Below are 24,388 nucleotides of genomic sequence, written 5' to 3' on the forward strand. Positions count from 1 at the left end.
ATGCAAATGGAAACCAAAAGAAAGCTGGAGTAGCAATTTTCATATCAGACAAAATAGACTTTAAAACAAAGACTATTACAAGAGACAAAGAAGGACACTACATAATGATCAAGGGATCAAGCCAAGAAGAAGATATAACAATTGTAAATATTTATGCACCCAATATAGGAGCACCTCAATACATAAGGCAAATGCTAACAGCAATAAAAAGGGAAACCGACAGTAACACAATCATACTAGGAGGCTTTAACACCCAATTTCCACCAATGGACAGATCATCCAAAATGAAAATAAATAAGGAAACACAAGTTTTAAATGACACATTAAACAAGATGGACTTAATTGATATTTATAGGACCTTCCATTCAAAAATAACAGAATACACATTCTTCTCAAGTGCTCATGGAGCATTCTCCAGGATAGACCATATCTTGGGTCACAAATCAAGCCTTGGTATATTTAAGAAAATTGAAATCATATCAAGTATCTTTTCTGACAAAAACGTTATGAGACTAGATATCAATTACAGGAAAAATCTGTAAAAAATACAAACACATGGAGGCTAAACAATACACAACTTAATAACCAAGAGATCACTGAAGAAATCAAAGAGGAAATCAAAAAATACCTAGAAACAAATGACAATGAAAACACGACGACCCAAAACCTATGGGAAGCAGCAAAAGCAGTTCTAAGGGGGAAGTCTAGAGCAATACAATCCTACTTTTAGAAACAAGAAACATCTCAAATAAACAACCTAACCTTACACCTAAAGCAATTAGACAAAGAAGAACAACAAAACTCCAAAATTAGCTGAAGGAAAGAAATCATAAAGATCAGATCAGACATTAATGAAAAAGAAATGAAGGAAACAATAGCAAAGGTCAAGAAAACTAAAAGCTGGTTCTTTGAGAAGATAAACAAAATTGATAAATCATTAGCCAGACTCATCAAGAAAAAAAGGGAGAAGACTTAAATCAACAGAATTAGAAATGAAAAAGGAGAACTAACAAGTGACACTGCAGAGATACAAAGGATCATGAGAGATTACTACAAGCAACTATATGCCAATAAAATGGACAACATGGAAGAAATGGACAAATTCTTTAAAAAGCACAACATTCTGAGACCGAACCAGGAAGAAACAGAAAATATAAACAGACCAATCACAATCACTGAAATTGAAACTGTGATTAAAAATCTTCCAACAAACAAAAGCCCAGGACCAGATGGCTTCACAGGTGAATTGTATCAAACATTTAGAGCAGAGCTAACACCTATCCTTCTCAAACTCTTCCAAAATATAGCAGAGGAAGAGCACTCCCAAACTCATTCTATGAGGCCACCATCACCCTGATACCAAAACCAGACAAAGATGTCATAGAGAAAGAAAGCTACAGGCCAATATCACTGATGAACATAGATGCAAAAATTCTCAACAAAATACTAGCAAACAGAATCTAACAGCACATTAAAAGGATCATACACCATATTCAAGTGGGGTTGATCCCAGGAATGCAAGGATTCTTCAATATATGCAAATCAATCAATGTGACACACCATATTAACAAACTGAAGAATGAAAACTATATCATACTCTCAATAGATGCTGAAAAAGCTTTTGACAAAATTCAACACCTACTTATGATAAAAACCCTCCAGAAAGTAGCCATAGAAGGAACTTACCTCAACATAATAAAGGCCATATATGACAAACCCACAGCCAACATTGTCCTCAACAGTAAAAAACTGAAACCATTTCCACTAAGATCAGGAACAAGACAAGGTTGCCCACTCTTACCACTATTATTCAACATTGTTTTGGAAGTTTTAGCTACAGCAATCAGAGAAGAAAAAGAAATAAAAGGAATCCAAACCAGAAAAGAAAAAGTAAAGCTGTCACTGTTTGCAGATGACATGATACTATACATAGAGAATCCTAAAGATGCTACCACAAAACTACTAGAACTCATCAATGAATTTGGTAAAGTAGTAGGATACAAAGTTAATGCACAGAAATCTCTTGCATTCCTATACAGTAATGATGAAAAATATGAAAGAGAAATAAGGAAACACTCCTATTTACCATTGCAACAAAAAGAATAAAATCCCTAGAATAAACCTACCTAAGGAGACCAAAGGCCTGCATGCAGAAAACTATAAGACACTGATGAAAAAAATCAAAGATGATACAAACAGATGGAGAGATATACCATGTTCTTGGATGGGAAGAATCAACATTGTGAAAATGACTATATTACACAAAGCAATCTACAGATTCAGTGCAATCCCTACCAAACTACCAATGGCACTTTTCACAGAACTAGAACAAAAAATTTCACAATTTGTATGGAAACACAAAAGACTACAAATAGCCAAAGCAATATTGAGAAAGGGAAATGGAGCTGGAGGAATCAGGTTCCCTGACTTCAGACTATACTACAAAGCTACAGTAATCAAGAAAATATGGTACTGGAACAACAACAGAAATATCCTATTCAATGGAACAGGATAGAAAGCCCAGAGATAAACCCATGCACATATGGTCACCTTATTTTTGATAGCCTCTTCAATAAATGGTGCTGGGAAAACTGGACAGCTACATGTAAAAGAATGAAATTAGAACACTCCATGACACCATACACTAAAATAAACTCAAAATGGATTAAAGACCTAAATGTAAGGTGTATAAAGCTATAAAACTCTTAGAGGAAAACATAGGCAGAACACTCTATGACATAACTCACAGCAAGATCGTTTTTGACCCACCTCCTAGAGAAATGGAAATAAAAACAAAAATAATTTGTTAAAAAATAAATAAATAAGTAAAGCAAAGTGAAAAAAGAGAAAAATCAGTCATGTTCATGAATAAACCTCAAAAGTTATTATCATCTTTGTTACCTGAAATAATTTTAATTATTATCAATTATATTTTAATGGACAAATATAAATTCTAAACACTATGCTCTTCACTGCTTAAGAAACTTGTTGTACTTTTTAAACTTTGTATAAAAAGATAGACTCAGTACATATCATTACTTGAGAGAGGGAGAAAGACTGAGACCCACAATTGTATAAACATGCAATTTCAAAACATAAGTTCTTTCTAGTAAATAAAGATGGGCATGTAAACAAATTTACTTTTTAGACTATTAATATTTTATATCTTCATTATAGACAGGGACATATATAAAATTTCCTATTACTACTTAAGACATAATTCTTTTTCTTGAATTTTATTCTTCTATTTTTTTATACAGCAGGCTCTTATTAGTTATCTATTTTATACGTATTAGTGTATATATGTCAATCCCAATCTCCCAATTCATCCTACCACCACCACCCTCTCCCCACACCGCTTTTCCCCCTTTGTGTCCATACGTTTGTTGTCTCCATCTGTGTCTCTATTTCTGTCTTGCAAAACGGTTCATCTGTACTATTTTTCTAGATTCCACGTATATGCATTAATATACAATATTTGTTTTTCTCTTTCTTACTTACTTCACTCTGTATGACAGTCTGTAGAGCCATCCATGTCTCTACAATGACCCAGTTTTGTTCCTTTTTATGGCTGAGTAATATTATATTGTATACATACACCACATCTTCTTTATCCATTTGTCTGTTGATGGGCATTTAGCTTGTTTCCATGTCCTGGCTATTGTAAATAGTGCTGCAATGAACACTGGGGTGCATGTCTCTTTTTGAATTATGGTTTTCTCAGGGTACATGCCCAGTAGGGGGATTGCTGGGTCATATGGTAGTTCTATTTTTAGTTTTTTAAGGAACCTCCATACTGTTCTCCATAGTGGCTGTATCAATTTACATTCCCACCAACAGTGCAATAGGGTTCCTTTTTCTACACACCCTCTCCAGCATTTGTTGTTTGTAGATTTTCTGATGATGCCCATTCTAACTGGTGTGTGGTGATACTTCTTTGTAGTCTTGATTTGCATTTCTCTAATAATTAGTGATGTTGAGCATCTTTTCATGTGCCTCTTGCCCCTCTGTATGTCTTCTTTGGAGAAATGTCTACTTAGGTCTTCTGCCCATTTTTTGATTGGGTTGTTTGTTTTTTTAATATTGAGCTTCATGACATAATTCATCTTTTAAATTGCTAATTCTACGTTATATGGATTTTAAAGCTTAAACAGGACAGTAATACACAAACATCTTGCGTTATAGTGAACTGTCACATTTGACATAGTATAAAGCAATGTCCAAGACAGGAAATACTAACCAAAAAAAAGTTGTAATTCATCAAAGTTATTTTATGCAGTAATCCAAAATTACTTATTATTCAAATGATACAATATTTTATGTTTTAGCACAATAGGTAAATTCAATCTAAAGGGTGAGAGAAAAGTTTCAGAGGAAAGGAAGTAAATCTATCATGCTTGAAAGCAAAACATTGGTATAAGAAATCTCTTTTTATATTATATATATAAGAATTTGCCAGTGCTCTGTATTCTTCAAAACAGAAAATGTTTTTTTTTTTTTTTTTTTTTTTTGCAACCACTGCGCCACCAGGGAAGCCCCAGAAAATGTTTTAATTCATCAGAAGAGTACTAAAAACTGAGAAAAAATGTCTCCTTTAAAAAATCCTTTGGGAGGGCTTCCCTGGTGGCACAGTGGTTGAGAGTCTGCCTGCCGATGCAGGGGACATGGGTTCGTGCCCCAGTCCGGGAAGATCCCACATGCTGCGGAGCGGCTGGGCCCGTGAGCCATGGCCGCTGAGCCTGCGCTTCTGGAGCCTGGGCTCCGCAATGGGAGAGGCCACAACAGTGAGAGGCCTGCGTACCGAAAAAAAAAAAAAACCTTTGGGCACTGATTTGGTTTCTGCCACAATGAAACCAAAACAAAACAAAAGGAAACAGATTGTAAAGCTCATCAAATTCACCTGAACGATTGGAAGTAATCTCAGGGCCCTACACAGTTTAAAAATATCTTGTCTCGGGCTTCCCTGGAGGCGCAGTGGTTGAGAGTCCATCTGCCGATGCAGGGGACACGGGTTCGTGCCCCGGTCCAGGAAGATCCCACATGCTGCGGAGCGGCTGGGCCTGTGAGCCATGGCCGCTGAGCCTGCGCGTCTGGAGCCTGTGCTCCGCAACGGGAGAGACCACAACAGTGACAGGCCTGCGTCCCAAAAAGAAAAAATATATATATATCTGGTCTCATCAAGTGAGTGGAGTAAAATGGCAACAGCAAGCATTTCATTTCCATAACTAATTTATAAACCTCTTTCATTCAGGGAATACTTTGGGAGAGTAAAAGCTTTGAATAATAAAATATTTCAAAAATAAATTACAAAAAAGAAATTCTATTTTAATAATTTCATGTACCACAACAAACTAGATTAATGGCTAAAAAGTGTTCTTAATAAGTTCTTAATACTGTCTGCTTTAATACGGGTCACTTTCATGGAAAATGAAAGTCGCTTATGCTAAACCACTTATATGAAATACTACCAAGTATTACATTTCCTGTAAGAATTCTTGAGTTACCTGATTCTCTTCTGATAGATAAGTTCTTCCTTGAAAAATAAAGGGAGGAGGGTGGGTAGCTCTGAAAGGTAAGGTCATTTCTTGTACTTAAGAAGCTGACTGGAAATCTGAACTAAGGTGGTGGGCCTCTGGTGGGGGGATCTGAGGAGTCTAGCCATCTAAAGCTGTACTACTGGGAATAGAGTTATTACAAAGCCACCTGCCAAGTGCAGGAGATGAGAGCTAGGAAGGGTGATTCCCAAGGCAGGTGACAAGCTACAGATGTGGAGGCTGCACACTGAGTCAGTCCATCATTCATCATGGCCTGTGCTCTGTTTAATTCTCTTCTCTTTGCATTCAGTCTTTATCTCAAGCTTATTTGAACACTTCTGCCCTGTCTCAGGTCTGCTACAGAACAGAAAGAGCAAGGGCATTTGTCCACCCATTCATTATAGGAGAAGCAGCTCTACCCATCAGGAGATCTTTTAATTCTGGATTATATTTTTTTCTATTAAGTACATGAATCCACCTAAATTTTTACCTTTACTATTAATTTGGTTAGAAAATATTTAATAGGAATGTCCATTTGAATAACTCATATGGACAGTGCTACATGAATGTAAAGTGATGTAATCAATTTTATCCCAGCCTATGTTTAAATGACCATAAAATCCAGGTTTCTTTTTCATAGTTTGTAAGTAAAAACACTGATAATGGTCTCCTATGTTTATATAAATGAAAGCAATTAAACAATATGGCAATATATCACCCAAGCCTCTAAACCAGCAAACTTTGCCTATAAAGGGCTAGATAGTAAATATTTTAGGCTTTGTAGGCCATAAGGTCACTGACACAACTACTTAATTTTGCCAATGGAGTACAAAAGCAGCCAAAGACAACATAAAAATGAATGAGCATGGATGTGTTCCTATAAAACCTTACTTAGAAAAATGGATGGCAGGTCAGATTTGACCTACAGGCATTAATTTGCTTACCCTAGCTCTAAACAATTTTATGAAGTAGATAACAAGGGTATAATTACCCATTTTAAAGATGAAGAAGCCTAAGCTCAAGAAGTTAAATACAAACCATGGGCCAGCCTCTGGAAATACAAATGTGAACAAGACATAGTTTTTCCCTCAAGAGATAGTATAGTGCAGGAATTAAGAGCCCTTTCTAACTATGTGAAAAATGAGGATAATACGAATATCTCACTACAAGGTTATTGTGACAATTAAATGAAATAATGCTATAAAACACTTACTTTAACAATTGGCACATACTAAACACTCAATGAATGTGTTATTATTATTGATTTTATTATCAGATGTGGAATTTGAATTAACCAAAGAAGAGAATAAAGATCCCACTCCTGAATTTGCTAGAGAAGATTTCAAAACTCAATGAGTAACAATTTTTAAAAAAAGAGCCAGATTCTACTCTGAGAATAATGGGTAACAGGGAACCACATGAGCAAATATCTGGTCATATAGGATGGCATGGGTCATGGTGAATGACAGAGCATGGAGGAAACAGGCTACACATAATGGGATAGAGGAGAAATAGCTTAAAGAAATAAACTGGAAAGGGTCCAAAATACATGCTAAGATGCATGGGTTTTCTACGATCAGACATAGAGAACCTGAAGTTTATAACCTAGAGAATAACATGACTAGATAATCCCTCTGGTGGTACTTTAGAAGACGGAAGGGAGGAGGCTAATGGTTAGTGGCAGAATTAAAAGGCTATTTTAATACTTCAGGTTGGAGATGATGGCTAGAATAAGGCAGTGGGAACAGAAAACATTTGAGAGATATTTTGGAGAAGCTCTATGGATAAGATTTAGTGATTTTTGTAGATGCAGAGTACCTCCCCAATTAGACTGCAAGCCACTTGAGGGTAGAAAAGATGCCTTTCCTCAAAGTGCCTATTGTAGGGGTGAACAGTCCTGGCTTTATAATATACTAGCTGTGTGACTCAGAGCCTGGACTACAATGCTTGTAATTTGCTTATCTCTAAAGTAAACATAACCAAGGTTGGCCAAGATGGCGGAGTAGAAAGACTTTCATCTCACCTCCTCTTACAGGCACACCAAAATCACAACTATCTGCAGAACAACCATCGATGAAAAGGATCAAAACCTACCAGAAAAGATCTTCTACAGCTAAAGATAAACAGAAGGAACAACAAAAAGATGGTAAGAGTGTGTGGAGTTGCAATATAGTCAAGTCCCATACCCAAGGTGGGTGATCCACAAATGGGAGAATAATTACAAATGCAGAGGTTCTCTCAATGGAGTGAGAGGTCCAAGCCCCACATCAGACTCCCTAGCCTGGGGGTCCTGCACTGGGAAGATGAGCCCCCAGAGCATTGACTTTGAAGGCCAGTGGATCTTTCTTTCTGAAGTCCCAAGGGGCTAGGGGAAATAGAGACTTCACTCTTAAAAGGCACACACAAAATCTCACATTCTGCAGGATCCAGGGAAGAAGCAGTAATTTGATAGGCACCTGCTGATCTTGGAGAGTCTCCCAGAGAGGCAGGAGGCAACTGCAGCTCACCCTGAGAACATAGACACTTATGTTGATCTTGGAGAGTCTCCCAGAGAGGCAGGAGGCAACTGCAGCTCACCCTGAGAACATAAACATTTATGGCTGCTATTTTGGGGAGTTCATTCTACCACATGGACAATGGTGCTGGCAAGCACCATTGTAGAATCCTCCCTCTAGCTAATTAAACCCAGGAACAAGCCTTTCCCTGGCCCAACAGTCTGTAGGCACCAGCACTGGGATACCTCAGGCCAAGGAACTGACTGGATGGAGACAGAGCCCCACCCACCAGCAGATAGGCTGCCTTAAGACATCCTAAACCAGCAGCTGCTTCTGGATATGGTCATGCCCACCAGAGAGCCAAGGATCCAGCTCCACCAACCACTGGGCAGGCACCAGTCCAAGAATCACCTGGGCCCCGGCCCTGCTCTCCAGGGTATCTGCTCTAGCTTCCAGAGAAGTCTCACCCACCAGGGGGCAGACAACAGCCACAAGAAAACCACAGTTCCTCAGCCTGCGTACCTGGCCTGCCTACCAGTAGGCCAGGCCCCACACTGGGGTCAGCTATGAGAAGGCCAATACAAGCTTCAGGATGCCCCAGACCCTGCACCCAACTGTATTGGGAACTGGCCCCATCCACCAGCAATCTGACACTAGCTCTGGGACCCCTGTGCCCTGCAACCAGACTCTTGGAACTTGACTCCACTCAGCAGTGTGCCAGGACTAGCCTCAGGGCCACCCAGGATTTTGCAGCCAGCTGCCTTCTGACCTAGTCCCACCAACCAGCAGCCAACAGCCCCCACACAAGGCAGAGTCTGGTAACCAACCAGATCATTGGCCAACCAAGCCTAACAGATTGCCCACATAGTCAGCCCACCACAACAGAAAGACCCATGCAGTCCTCATAGGGGGAACCCCTAGAGCATATATAGCTCAGGTAAAGAGAGGGAAGTTTGCTGCTGGGATACATAGGACATCTCCTACAAAAAGTCATGACTCCAAGGTTGGGAAATGTAACTAACCTACCAGATTCATAAAAATAAAAACACCAACGAAGTCACAATGAGGTGACAAAGGTACATGTTCCAAATGAAGGAACAAGATATAGCTCCAGAAGAAGAAATAAGTGAAGTGGAAATAGCCAATCTACTTGAGAAGGTATGCAGGGTAGTGATTATAAAGATGATCAAAGAACTTGGGAGAAGAATGGCTGCACACAGCAAGAAGTTAGTTTTTACCAGAGAGTTAGGAAATATAAAGAAAAACTAGAGGCGAAGAATATAGTAGTTGAAATGAAAAATACACTATAAGGAATAAACAGCAGACTAAATGATACAGAGGAATGGATCAGCAAGCTGGAATACAGAGTGTGTAAATCACTGATGTTGAAAAGACAAAAAAAAAGCATGAAAAGAAATGAGGACAGTTTAATGAGAACCTCTGGGACCACATCAAGCACAAGTGCATATATATAATACATAAAATATAAAAACCTCATGGTTTTTATATTTGCATTATTATTTGCATTATATTTGCATTAATCTCACTAATATTTGCATTATAGGGGTCCCAGAAGGAGAACAGAGAGAGAAAGGGTCTGGCTGAGGACATAGTTGAAGACATAATAGATGAAAACTTCCCTAACCTGGGAAAGGAAACAGTCACCCAAGTTCAGGAAGCACAGAGAGTTCCATACAGGATTAAATATTAAAAGCAGCAAGGGAAAAGCAACACATTACATACAAGGGAACTCCCGTAAGTCTGTCAGCTGATGTTTCAGCAGTAACTCTGCAGGCCAGAAGGGACTGCCATGATATATTTAAAGTGATGAAAGGGAAAAACCTGTAACCAAGAATACTGTATCTGGCAAGGCTCTCATTCAGATTTGATGGAGAAATCAAAAGGTTTATAGACAAGGAAAAGCTAAAAGAGTTCAGCAGCATCAAACCAGCTTTGTAAGAAATGTTAAAAGGACTTCTGTAAGTGAAAAAGAAAGGGCTACAACTAGAAACATGAAAATTACAAGAGGAAAAAGCTCATTGGTAAAGGCAAATGTACAGTAAAGATAGGAAATCATCTACACACAAAGATAGTGGGAAGGTTAAAAGGCAAAAGTAGTAAAATCATCTACATCCACAATAAGCAGTTAAGGGATACAAAAACAATTAGATGTAAAATATGATTTCAAAAACAGTAATCATGAGGGGAGGAGAGTACAAATGCAGGGTTGTTAAAATGTATTTGAAATTAAGAGATCAGAAACTTAAAACAATCAAGTGCATATATATAATACATAAAATATAAAAACCTCATGGTAACCACAAACCAAAACTCTATAATAGATACACACAAAAAAGAAAAAGGAATCGAAACATAACACTAAAAATAGTCATCAAATCACAAAAGAAGAGATCAAGAAGAAAGGACCAAAAAAGAACTACAAAACAACCCCCAAACAATTAACAAAATGGCAAAAAGAACACACCTATCAACAATTACTTTAAATGTAAATGGAATAAATGCTCTAATCAAAATATATAGAATGACTGAATAGGTACAAAAACAAGACCTGTATATATATTGCCTACAAGAGACTCACTTCAGATCTAAAGACACACACAGACTGAAAGTGAGTGGTGGAAAAAGGTATTCCATGCAAATGGAAATCAAAAGAAAGCTGGGGTAGCAATACTTATATCAGACAAAATAGGCTTTAAAATACTGGTATAGGATACAAGGAAGGACATTACATAATGATCAAGAGATCAATCCAAGAATGAGCTATAACAACTGTAAATATATTTGCACTCAACATAAGAGCACCTAGATACATAAAGTAAATATTAACAATGTAAAGGGAGAAATTGACAGTAACACAATAATAATAAGGGACTTTAACACCCCATTTACATCAATGGACAGATCCCAGACAGAAAATCAATAAGGATACACTGGACTTAAAAGACACATTAGACACATGGACTTTATATATATGCATATATATATATAAAAAATATATATATATATATATATATATGCATATATATATATATATATATATATATATCCATATATGTGTGTATATGTGTATACACACACAACACACACACACACACACACACACAATGCATTCCATCCAAAAGCAGCAGAATACACATTCTTTTTGAGTGCACGTGGAACATTCTCTAGGATAGATCACATGCTGGGCACAAAACAAGCCCCAGTAATTTCAGGAAATTGAAATTATATCAAGCATCTTTTCCAACCACAATGCTATGAGACTAGAAATCAATTACAAGAAAAAAACTGCAAAAAACACAAACACATGGAGGTTAAACAATATGCTACTGAACAACCAATGGATCACTGAAGAAATAAAGGAGGAAATTAAAAAGTACCTGGAGACAAATGAAAATGAAAACCCAATGAACCAAAATCTACAGCAAAAGCAGTTCTAAGAGGAAAGTTTATAGCAATACAAGTTTACCTCAGGAAACAATAAAAATCTTAAATAAACAACCTTACACCAAAAGAACTAGAGAAAGAACAAATAAAACCCAAAGTTAGTAGAAGGGAAGAAAAATTATGATGATCAGAGCAGAAATAAATGAAATAGAGTCTAAAGAAACAATAGAAAAGATTAAACTTAAGAGCTGGATTTTTGAAAAGATAAACAAATAGATAAACCTTTAGCCAGATTCACCAAGAAAAAAAGAGAAGGGGCCCAAATCAATAAAATCAGAAGTGAAATAGGAGTAATTAAAACTGACATCACAGAAATATACAGAATCATAAGAGACTACTATGAATAACTGTATGGCAATAAAATGAACAACCTAGAAGAAATGGACAAATTCCTAGAAATGTACGATCTCCCAGGACTGAATGAGGAAGAAATAGAAAATGTGAACAGATCAATTGCCAGTAATGAAATTGAATCAGTAATAAAAAAAACTCTCAACAAACATAAGTCCAGCACCAGCAGTCTCCCAAGGCAATAGAAGTAAAAACAAAAATAAATAAATGGGGATAATCAAACTTATAAGCTTTGCCCAAAAAAGGAAAACATAAACAAAATGAAAAGACAACCTATGTACTGGGAGAAAATATTTTCAAACAATGTGACCGACAAGGGCTCAATTTCCAAAATATACAAACAGCTCATACAACTCAATGACAAAACAACAAACAGCCCAACCAAAAAATGGGCAGAAGATCTAAACAGACATTTCTCCAAGGAAGACATACAGATGGGCAATAGGCACATGAAAAGATGCTCAACATCGCTAATTACTAGAGAAATACAAATCAAAACTACAATGAGGTATCACCTTACACCAGTCAGAATGGCCATCATTAAAACCTTTACAAATAACAAATGCTGGAGAGGGTGTGGAGGAAAGGGAACCCTCTTACACCGTTGCTGGGAACGGAAACTGGTGCAGCCACCTTGGAAAACAGTGCAGAGGTTCCTCAAAAAACTAAAAATGGAGTTGTTATATGATCCAGTAATCCCACTCCTGGGCATATATCTGGACAAAACTATAATTCAAAAAGATACGTGCAACCCAGGGACTTCCCTGGTGGTCCAGTGGTTAAGACTTCAAATCCCACTCCTGGGCATATATCTGGACAAAACTATAATTCAAAAAGATACATGAACCCCGATGTTCATAGCAGCAATATTTACAACAGCCAAGATACAGAAGCAACCTAAGTGTCCATTGACAGATGAGTGGATAAAGACAGAATACAGCTCAGCCATGAAAAAGAATGAAATAATGCCATTTGCAGCAACATGGACGCACATAGAGATTATCATACTAAGTGAAGTAAGTCAGACAGAGAAAGACAAATACCATATGATATCACTTATATGTGGAATCTAAAATATGACACAAATGAACTTATTTATAAAACAGAAACAGACTCACAGACATAGAGAACAGATTGTGGTAGGGGAGGGATTGATTGGGAGTTTGGGATTAGCAGATGCAAACTATCATATATGGAATGGATAAACAAGTTCCTACTGCTATATTAAATACACTGTAATAAACCACAATGGAAAAGAATATATATATATATGTGAGTGTGTGTGTATACATATATATATGAAACTGAATCACTTTGCTGTACACCAGAAACTAACACAACATTGTAAATCAACTATACTTCAATAAAAATAAAACTTAAAAAAAAACCCGATTAAAAAATAGGCAGAAGACCTGAACAGATATTTTTCCTAAGAGGACATAAATTTGGCCAACAGGCACTGAAAAGATGCTCAACATCATTAATCATCAGAGAAATGCAAGTCAAAACCACAATGAGATATCACCTCATGCCTGTCAAAATGGCTATCATCAGAAAGACCACAAATAATAAATGTTGATGAGGATGTGGAGAAAAGGGAGCCCTTGTACACTGTTGGTAGTAATATAAATTGGTGCAGTCACTGTGGAGAATAGTATGGCAGCTTCAGAAAACTAAAAATAAAGCTACTATATGACCCAGCAATTCCACTCCTGGGTATATATTTGAAAAAATTGAAAACACTACTTTGAAAGGATACATGCACCCCAATGTTCATAGCAGCATTATTTACAGTTGCCAGGATATGGAAGCAACCTAAGTGTTCATCAGCAGATAAATGGATAAAGAATATGTGGTTATAGGGACTTCCCTGGTGGTGCAGTGGTTAAGAATCTGCCTGCCAATGCAGGGGACAAGGGTTCAAGCCCTGGTCAGGGAAGATCCCACCTGCTGCAGAGCACCTAAGCTCGTGTGCCACAGCTACTGAGTCTGTGCTCTAGAGCCCACGAGCCACAACTACTGAGCCTGTGTGCCACAACTGCTGAAGCCCACGCGCCTAGAGCCCATGCCCCACAACAAGAGAAGCCACCCGCAATGAGACACCCACACACTACAATGAAGAGTAGCCCCTGCTTGCCGCAACTAGAGAAAGCCCGCATGCAGCAACGAAGACCCAATGCAGCCAAAAATAAATAAATAAATAAATTTATTTTTTAAAAAAAGAATATGTGGTGTATATATATAATGGTGGTATATATATTCAGCCCTACAAAGAATAAAATTTTGCCATTTGCAGCAACATGGATGGACTTGGAGGTACTATGCTAAGTGAAATAAGTCAGACAGATAAAGACAAATACTGCATGATATCACTTATATATGGAACCTAAAAAAATAAAACAAACTAGTAAATAAAACAAAAAAGAAATAGACCCACAGATATAGAGAACAAACTAGTGGTTACCAATTGGGAGAGGGAAGCATGGAGGGTCAAGACAGGGGTAGGGGATTAAGAGGTACAAACAACTATGTATAAAATAAGCTACAAGGATATTTTGTACAGCACAGAAAATATATCCAATATTTTATAAGTATAAATGGAGTATAACCTTTAAAAATTATGAATCACTATGCTGTATAACTTGAAATATACAATATTGTACACCATCTGTACCTCAATAAAAATGTTTTTTAAATAAAGTTAATGATGAAAAAAATAAAGATAACTGTCACCTTGCCTACCTCTTATAGCTGTGACTATAAAAAATAATACCTACATACTCAAATTGTGACCACAGGTAAAAGTCATATCTTAAAAGTTCTTGACCTGTATCTAATGACTTCAATAAGTCATGCATTCAATCATATTTGTTGAAAACCTGTGCCAGCACACATACAACAGATCAACTAAGATGACATATAGCAGGTACCCAAATGTCATTGATTCAGAGGGCATTTCAGCCATTTTAACGAATTGTTCCGGAGCTGTGGCCAGTCTGTTAATTATAACACCTCTTTTCTCTTTATATCACCTCTTATTTCCCACCTTGAGTTCGTTTTATTAAACTTGACTATCTCTATCAGAACATAAAGAAAAAAGCAATCAAAGAGATGAAGCTCAGCCAGTAGGTTGGCTAAAATTAAGCAGAGGAGAAAGGGAAGAAGAAACCATTGGTAGGATGCGCAGGCTCAGCGGCCATGGCTCACGGGCCCAGCCGCTCCGCGGCACATGGGATCTTCCCAGACCGGGGCACGAACCCGGTCCCCTGCATTGGCAGGCGGACTCTCAACCACTGTGCCACCTGGGAAGCCCAGGCCTCTTTAATTTTAATGATTGACATCAGGTCTAGCACTAATTAGTAGAGACAAATGAATCATCTGCTTAAGTACCTACATACACAAAAATACACACTCCACACAAAAACGCAACAGGATACATTTTTTAAATGGCAGCTTCTATTTACATCTTTCAATAAAATAAAGTTAAGGCAACTAAACAAATGTATTCCTCCAATTTCATTACTGCCTTTTTGAATTCTAGGAAAGGACAAAGAAGCACTCCATCCTAAAAAGCATTTATTTTCAGAAATGAATTTATAAAATATTTCAGATTAGTAATTCTAAAGGTTTGTCTTAATTTTTTTAAGTTTTATTGATGTGTCATAATACACTATCAGATCAAATAAGATTTTTAAGGTTTTGTTTGACAGCCAAGAAGGAGTATTTATAACTGCATATTATTCTTCAAGCAACTTTAATACACCATATGTAAACCTTTATTTACTCTTCTAATACTCAAGTTACATGAGTAAATAATCAGCATTAAGATCTTGGGTAATTTCCCCAGGGAGCTATTGTGGAAGCAGAAACCAACTTCATCTTCTTTGATGTCTATTAAAAGTCGTAAATGGAGATCCTAGGTCACTCTTTAACAAATTCTATTTCTCCTATTGGCTTTCAACACAGTTAAACAACCTAAACTTGAGCCAAATGTGAGAGGCCATAGAAATCACCTCTGATGCTTTCTCAGATTCCAAATGAAAATTGGCTTTATATTTAACTTCTCACATGAATTTTCTATTGAAAAATTTACCTCCAACATCTGAACCAGCAAGAAAATGTAGGCTTTACCAATTAGTTCAGTGTCCATGTTGTATTCACCTTTGTGCCCCGCCATGTCCAGAGCAGTGCCTAGCACACAGCAGGAGCTTGGCAAACATTAGCTGACCTAAGTGAAGAACTGAAATGTGTTCAAGGACTAACCTTCAAAAGCATTTCTTCATGTTGGGGATTATCAGAGTCATAGGGTTCTCTGCGCAGTTTTTCCACATCCGCAATAAGGTTTCTGTACCCAACAATTTGCAGAAGGCAAGCTTGAAGAGAGATTCCCAGCCTAACATGTTAAAAAATAGAAGAAACACACATGAGGGAAAAAAAACCACATTCTCTGGCATTTGTTCACTTGATGTATGTACAATAGGACTTTTCATATTTATATAATATTTGGAAATTGCTCAAATAGGATTTTTCTAATAAAAGCACAATTTTTAACTGAAGCTCCACATGGACAGCTGTGGAACTTGGCTAAAATTTACCTCTCATTCCAGCCTTTTCTTAAGCCAAATTGAAATAATATGGCATAAAAACAAGGGAGCTCTTTATGCAAGTGACTTGAAAGATGTAGAAAATATAGGTGATCATGGTTTCTTAGGGATCATTTAGCTCCCCTAGGTAGATATATCAGAAACACTTCAGAAGGGTGTGTGTGGGGAGGTGTCAGTGAGAGAGAGATAAATAGCCCTCAGGGGCTTAGGGGTAAGAAAAATTTTGAAACAAATAAAAACCACAACAATAAAAATACCTCTGCTTGCAGAGCACCCCTGACAGATAAGGCAAGGCTAAGAGAAAGAACTCAGTACTTTACAAAATTTCCCAGTCCATTCTGACTCCTCTACTTGTCTGAATGCCTATTCTTATACTGAAACAAAATCTGCTTTCTTTATTACCAAGAGGTTCAAACACTGTTCTCAGAGCAAATTCATTTCCACTTTTCCCTACCATGCCTATTCATTTTAAGACAGGAAGAATTCTTTCTTCTAGTCTCATCTCCAGGGTTAAAAACAAACAAACAACAAACAAAAAAACTCCCCTCTTCCTTCAATTCCTTCTCATGGGACATGGTTTTCAGATGTTTTACTATCTTGCTCAGTCTTCTTGAATGCACAGTTTGTATGATTAACAGTCCCCTTAAAACGTATCACTGGAACAAAAAAGAATCTGGCAAGCGTGACATAGAGAGGATCATTACTTCCTGTGATCTGAATGCTGTTTTTCTCTCCTACAACACAGAAAGTAAAATAGGGTCTCTTTAAGCAGTCACATAACATTACAAGTTTATTAAACAGGTGGCTAAATAATCACCAAGATCCTTTTTTCCTATAAACTACTGTTACATAAATTATCTTCCTGTACTCATTTGATGGCATTTTTTAATCTAAAGGTAGTATTTCATGTTTATTTTTTCCTGCTAATTTTATAGTTATTCACTTTTGTGATTCAATAATAGCAATTGCATATGATTCAGCCTAAGAGTTACTGTTCAATATACTCCAACTTCTAATTCACTCACTAAATTTAAGCATTTTTTGTTGGAGTTGGGGGGTCACCGTAATCACAATGACAGTGTCATAATCATCTTTTTTGGGGGGGGATGAGATGTATAGAGGTTAAGTCTAAAGTTGGGGGCAATAGAAAAATTTAAGTTTTAGGATTGTATGCTTACTCCCAACATAGAAGGCAGTGTCAGATAACCCAGAATACTAAACTTAAATAAAATTGAATGTTCAATTAAAAAAAACTAAATCAGATATTTAGGAAAAGGGCACAGTGGTCACCCATAAAATCAACACAGGACTGAGAAGAGAGTTAATCTTGAGGGAAAGAAGGGAGTGGTAGAAATAAAAAAGAAGAAAACAAGGGACCCAATTCAATTTTACTGTAGTAATTCTTATCACCACTGTAAGTGGCACCTGAAAAAAATGTATAAAACAAAGTAAGGTTAATAGTAGTAATGGCTTGATAAATTACAAGGTATTTCCCCTAGCCCTCTCTATTTCTTGATTTTTTTCCAGAAAATTATTCAATTAAAAAAAAAATCACATTATGTCAATGTCAACCTGGAAAAAAGCCCCACTAAAATCCATATTGAGCTTTAAAAAACACAATCTACTACCTATAAGGGTTTTTTCTCCCTAAAGGAAATCAAAAGAATAGATGGTAAAGAAACACCTTTGAATGAAATATATAACTTTCATAAAAGAGACAGAAAAGATTTGCTATTAAATCTAACCCAATCTCTAAATATGATTATAGGTCTAATATATCTCTCTTGCCTAATTGTAATCATAAATCTTTGGTTCAACTTAATTTAAAATGAATTTCATTCTTACCAGCTTCCCAGAGAAATAAAATATGTCAGAAGGTTTCAAAAAGACATTTACTGTATAATCAAATCACATTTAATGGCTGAATAAGGAAAAGGCAGCTAATTAGCTGAAGCTTCTATAGAAGAATACTATGGAGACTACGTGGAAATGGAGTTTTGTGATGAGTCTCGATCAGCTAGTACTAGAATCCCTTCAAGATACAGACCTATGCAAAGTGCACTCTGAAATTCCCTTTGACTACAGCTCCTCATCTTTGGCAAGTAAAAGCTTTCTTTAGTGATAACATCTGAAGTTCTTAAGTATGCACATCTAAAAGACAGTTTGTTACTTACCTAAACTTTATCTGAATATATCTGCATACAGAATTTATTCTACCCAATATCCTAAGCCTAAAATTTTACAGAAAAATTCCTGTACACAATGGAAAATATAAAGCTAATTTTAAATGTCATGTACATCGCCAAATGCATTTTAATACTTCCAAGATGAGATGACTAAATTACAAAGTTCTAAAGTCTTCATATAAAAACTGTCTATCTCTCTCTCCCACACATGCCTGTCTTCTACACAAGCAGGTAGAAACTGTCTCCAAGATTATCAGCCTGTCATGAACTGAAGAAATATTCTTTATGGAGCAGAATCAGCTCAGGCACATTTACAATCTAAACATTTACTGTTAATGTAAAACACAGGCATCATATGGAGCGACTGTTGATGAATGGGCTCCCTTTATTTCACCTTCTGATATCAGGGGCATGCACCAGATTTCTTACATTCATTGCGGTTCAGAAGCATAAGCATAAATCACAACAGAAGTACAAAGCTGCTGCTATTTACAAATAATAAAAAGGCATCTTTTTTCTTTATTTTTCATCTGAAAGTCACAACATGCAGATGATTATTTGGGGCAGGAAAGAGAGAGAGGGAGAAAGAGCGTGTGAGAGCATAGTTAGAGTATTTAGAACTACTAAATATGTGGCATGTGACTTCTGTTTTATATTTACAACATAATAAACATATTCTTACTGTGGATTTATGTCAGGGTTAATTTTTTTCAGTTCCATAATGTCTTCTATAGTTTTTTCAATAGCATCAGGATGAACACTCACTGAAGTCTGCAGTAGCTGGAAAACATGTTTCAATCAGTTGCTTTGTCATGAACACTGGTGTCTTAAGTGGGGTCTATTTAAATAGGGGCCTCAAATGTTTGTTTAAAGCTTCTATATGAAGATAAGAAACTAAACTAAAGGCAAAAAATTCATGTAGTATTTGAATTCTAGTAAATTTGATATTTTCACAGTGGGGGTAGTACAATTTTCCTGATTAAGGTAAGTAACATAGCAAAACAAAAATACATAAGTTTTTTTTACCATCTTCATCTGTTTTAAGCTACTTACATAGAAATATTATATTTTCCTTTTCTCACTCAACACACATGGCTTCCATTGTTAATGGGCATTATGTCTACGACTGTGTGAAGTACATGGGGGATATAGTCCTAAGGATGCCAAAATTAAATTAAATATTCAAGAATCTTGAGAAGCAGATTTTTCTTTCTTATGTGGATGCTTAACTACGTGCTATAAATGCTAGCATAGTGGCTTCTTTGATTTTCTTGGAAAATCTTGAGTATAAAGTTAAATGATTTGGATATTGATGAAATACCAGAGAGTTACCACTGCTCTTATTTTCAAGGAATATTTATTTTATGATTTGGAAAGAGGTAAAAAAAAGGATTAATTCAACAATGAAGTAATATGTGTGTCATAAATCTGCCTAGAAATTCTTGAGTGGCTGCTCTCATGTAAAAAGTACAGTGGTTTGTGATGGGAAAACAATTCATTCTTCTCAGTTTGCATTAGTATTCATAGCCAAAAGTATCTTTTTGTTTCTTAAAATTTTTACTTTTTGATGATGGAGGTAAGTCTTCAATTGAAAAGTTGCTGAAAAATATAGGAACAATTTTACTTACCTTACTTTTTGAATCCCTCAGTGATGTTTCTGGAAAAGAGATGATTTAAAAAGCCATTCAAAAATTATCTTTTACAAGTGGTTTACAATTACTATACTGAAAAATAACAGTGTATCCTCAATCCCAGAAAGCCTACATTTTGCTTACTGCTTTGTTTCATGCTTACCGATTTTCATAGTTCTAGAAGCTCCAGGCTTGGTATTGTAACAGATCCGTTGCAGTTCACATCTTCCAGTCAGCTTTCTCATTACAAATTTCAGGCAACGCCACAAAAATTTACAGTAAAAATACAGGCACACCTGGATCAGCATTCTGTCAAAAACAAAAGATAGCACTCTTCCAATAGAATTCTGTAAGAGAATAGAAAGCAGCCACCACCAGCAAGCAAACAAGCCCAGAAGAAAATCAATCATTAGACTTCTGGGTTTACAAGCATATTTCATTATTCTAACCCCATGTTATTTTATTTGAGGTGGCTACAAAACCCATCATTGGGAGGGAAGCCCAAGGTCTGTAAGTACACACTTACTAGACTGCAAGCTCCAGAATTCCCTATTCTAGAAAATTTGACACACCAACAAACTAAGAGTGAAGCACAGGGATCCATTCTTTTCCTACCTTTGCCTAAAAATATTTTCAAAGCAAATCAGTACCTCGAAAACAGAACACTTGTGTTTTAGAAGCTGTCCCCCATAGACACAGGGAAAGGGTATGCTGTGGCATCTCCCATCTTCTGCCCCCACGAATAGCCTCTTAGCCAGCCCCAATTCACTTCCAGTTTCTCCTTAGTGTCTTATTTTTGGCTTCTGTGTTATTTCTTCCCCTGCTCCCATTTTTTTCCCCCTTCCCTCTGCTTTCCTTTTGGTACTGTTGTCCTCTTTGAGGACTTTGTTGTGTGGCCACCATCTTCTCTGCTGACCAATCCCAGTACTTCTTGGATATGCCAGAATGCCTCCACAACAGTTCACTGAACAAGCATGTTGACCTTCGGTTCTTCAACATTCTCTGATATAAACCTTCCAAAAACTCCGCCTCTTGACAAGTTTGTTCTTGACTCCTGCTAAACAAAGTTTTCTTCATTGCACACCCTATCTCACTCCAATAATACCTTAACAAACTATAAAGTATATGGCCACCAATCATGCACTTATTCACAATGTCTCTGGCACATGTGAATTTGTGTTGTATGCCAACTTTTAGTTTTTAATATGTGAGTGTCTACTACTTCATGGGACTGCTCAGCATCTCAAAATGACTCAAGCTGTAGAAGTAAAGAGGACTTATCATCCAGGAACTTATATTCAACCCTTCTTCTCTGAATACTAGAGTTTTCCTAGAAGGCAGAATTATTTTCCTAGAAGGCAGAATTATTTATATTACTTCCTATTGGTGTGATTTCTAAAAGATATTTCTTTTTCTCACATGTTCACTAATTTCCCCCAGCTCTAACATAAGGTGATCCAGGGTCATTAAGATGAATTTGTGTAGTTAATTAATATCCTCAATGATGTGATTAATCCCTGAATTTGAACCAAAACCTTGATTGTGTTCCTTTGTAAAATTGCTCTGGCTCCAATATCTTGAACAGCCTGAGTTAAAAATAACAATTCCAACTGACTTATACAAAATCATGGTCTATATCATATAAATGCACTGGGACAGAGACCTTCAAGATGGCACAGGAGTAAGACATGGAGATCACCTTCCTCCCCACAAATACATCAGGAAAACATCTACATGTGGAACAACTCCTACAGAACACCTACTGAATGCTGGCAGAAGACCTCAAACTTCCCAAAAGGTAAGAAACTCCCAACTTACCTGGGTAGGGCAAAAGAAAAAAGGAAAAACAGAGACAAAGAATAGGGACAGGACCTGCACCTCTGGGAGGGAGCTGTGAAGGAGGAAAAGATTCCACATGGTAGGAAGACCCTTCACTGGCAGAGGTGTAGAGGGGGGGAAGCCTTGGAGCCACGGAGGAGAGTGCAGCATCAGGGGTGCAGAGGGCAAAGCAGAGAGATTCCCGCACAGAGGATCAGTGCTGATCAGCACTCACCAGCCTGAGAGGTTTGTCTGCTCAACTGCCAGGGCGGGTGGGGGCTGGGAGCTGAGGCTCCAGCTTCGGAGGTCAGATCCCAGGGAGAGGACTGGGATTGGCTGCGTGAACACAGCCTAAAGAGGGCTAGTGCACCACAGCTAGCTGGGAGGGAGTCTGGGAAAAAGTCTGGAACTGCCTAAGAGGCAAGAGACCATTGTTTCGGGTTGCATGAGGACAGGAGATTCAGAGCACTGCCTAAACAAGCTCCAGAAATGGGCGTGAGCCATGGCTATCAGTGAGGACACAAGAGATGGGCATGAAACACTAAGGCTGCTGCTGCAGTCACCAAGAAGCCTGTGTGCAAGCACAGGTCACTATCCACACCTCCCCTCCTGAGAGCCGGTGCAGCTCGCCACTGCCAGAGCCCTGTGATCCAGGAACAACTTCCCTGGGAGAACACACGGCACACCTCAGGCTGGTGCAACGTCACGCCGGCCACTGCCGCCACAGGCTCACCCCACATTGTGTACCCTTCCCTCCCCCGGGCCTGAGGGAGCCAGAGCCCCCGAATCAGCGGCTCCTTTAACCCTGTCCTGTCTGAGCAAAAAACAGAAGCCCTCCAGCGACCTACACACAGAGGTGGGGCCAAATCCAAAGCTGAACCCCAGGAGCTGCGTGAACAAAGAAGAGAAAAGGAAATCTCTCCCAGCAGCCTCAGGAGCAGCGGATTAAATCTCCACAATCAACTTGATGTACCCTGCATCTCTGGAATACCTGAGTAGACAATGAATCATCCCAAAATTGAGGCAGTGGACTTTGGGAGCCACTGTAGACTTGGAGTTTGCTTTCTGCATCTAATTTGTTTCTGGTTTTATGTTTATCTTAGTTTAGTATTTAGAGTTTATTAACATTGGTAGATCTGTTTATTGATTTGGTTGCTCTCTTCCCTTTTTCTTTTTAATATATATATATTTTTTTTCCTTTTTCTCTTTTTGTGTGTATGTGTATGCTTCTTTGTGTGATTTTGTCTGCATAGCTTTGCTTTTACCATTTGTTCTAGGGTTCTGTCTGGTTTTTTTTTGTTTGTTTAAAATTTTTTTTTTAGTATACTTTTTAGTGCTTGTTATCATTGGTGGATTTGTTTATTGGTTTGGTTGCTCTCTCCTTTCTTTCTTTCTTTTATTACTTTTTAGTATTTTTTATTTTAATAACTTTATTTTATTTTTTTCTTTCTTTCTTTTTTTTCCTCCCTTTTCTTTTGAGCCATGTGGCTGACAGGTTCTAGGTGCTCCAGCCAGGTGTCAGGCCTATGCCTCTGAGGTGGGAATCCCAAGTTCAGGACACTGGTCCACCAGAGACCTCCCGGCTCCATGTAATATCAAATGGTGAAAGCTCTCCCAGAGATCTCCATCTCAATGCTAAGACCCAGCTCCACTCAACTACCACCAAGCTACAGTGCTGGACACCCTATGCCAAACAACGAGCAGGACAGGAACACACCCCCACCCATTAGCAGAGAGGCTGCCTAAAAACATAATAAGGTCACAGACACCCCTAAACACACCACCAGATTCAGTCTTGCCCAACAGAAAGACAAGATCCAGCCTCATCCACCAGAACACAGGCACCAGTCCCCTCCACCAGGAAGCCTACACAAGCCACTGAACCAACCTTAGCCACTGGGGGCAGACACCAGAATCAATGGGAACTACGAACCTGCAGCCTGTGAAAAGGAGAGCCCAAACACAGTAAGTTAAGCAAAATGAGAAGACAGAGAAACACACAGCAGATGAAGGAAAAAGGTAAAAACCCACCAGACCAAAAGAATGAAGAAGAAATAGGCAGTCTACCTGAAAAAGATTTCAGCATAATGATAGTAAAGATGATCCAAAATCTTGGAAATAGGATGGAGAAAATACAAGAAATGTTTAACAAAGACCTAGAAGAACTAAAGAGCAAACAAACAATGATGAACAACACAATAAATGGAACTAAAAATTCTCTAGAAGGAATCAATAGCAGAATAACTGAGGAGGAAGAACAGGTAAGTGACCTGGAAGATAAAATAGTGGAAATAACTATTGCAG

At 37.6% G+C, this 24,388-nt stretch overlaps 1 protein-coding gene across 1 annotated transcript in view; it reads right to left on the reverse strand.

Moving 5' to 3' along the window:
* The window catches only part of ELMOD1 (ELMO domain containing 1), a 108,958-nt gene that overhangs the window by 24,157 nt on the left and 60,413 nt on the right, over positions 1-24,388 (reverse strand). Inside the window, exons 3-6 of the mRNA XM_024741871.1 lie at positions 20,430-20,575; positions 20,264-20,292; positions 19,318-19,415; positions 16,109-16,238 (exon numbers count right to left, since the gene is read on the reverse strand). Of these exons, the coding sequence (XP_024597639.1) occupies positions 16,109-16,238; positions 19,318-19,415; positions 20,264-20,292; positions 20,430-20,575 (403 nt within the window). The remainder of the gene's footprint in view (positions 1-16,108; positions 16,239-19,317; positions 19,416-20,263; positions 20,293-20,429; positions 20,576-24,388) is intronic.

The sequence above is a fragment of the Neophocaena asiaeorientalis genome, unplaced genomic scaffold, assembly GCF_003031525.2.
Source record: "Neophocaena asiaeorientalis asiaeorientalis breed wild unplaced genomic scaffold, Neophocaena_asiaeorientalis_V1.1 scaffold389, whole genome shotgun sequence".
In the NCBI taxonomy this organism is placed as follows: Eukaryota; Metazoa; Chordata; class Mammalia; order Artiodactyla; family Phocoenidae; genus Neophocaena; species Neophocaena asiaeorientalis.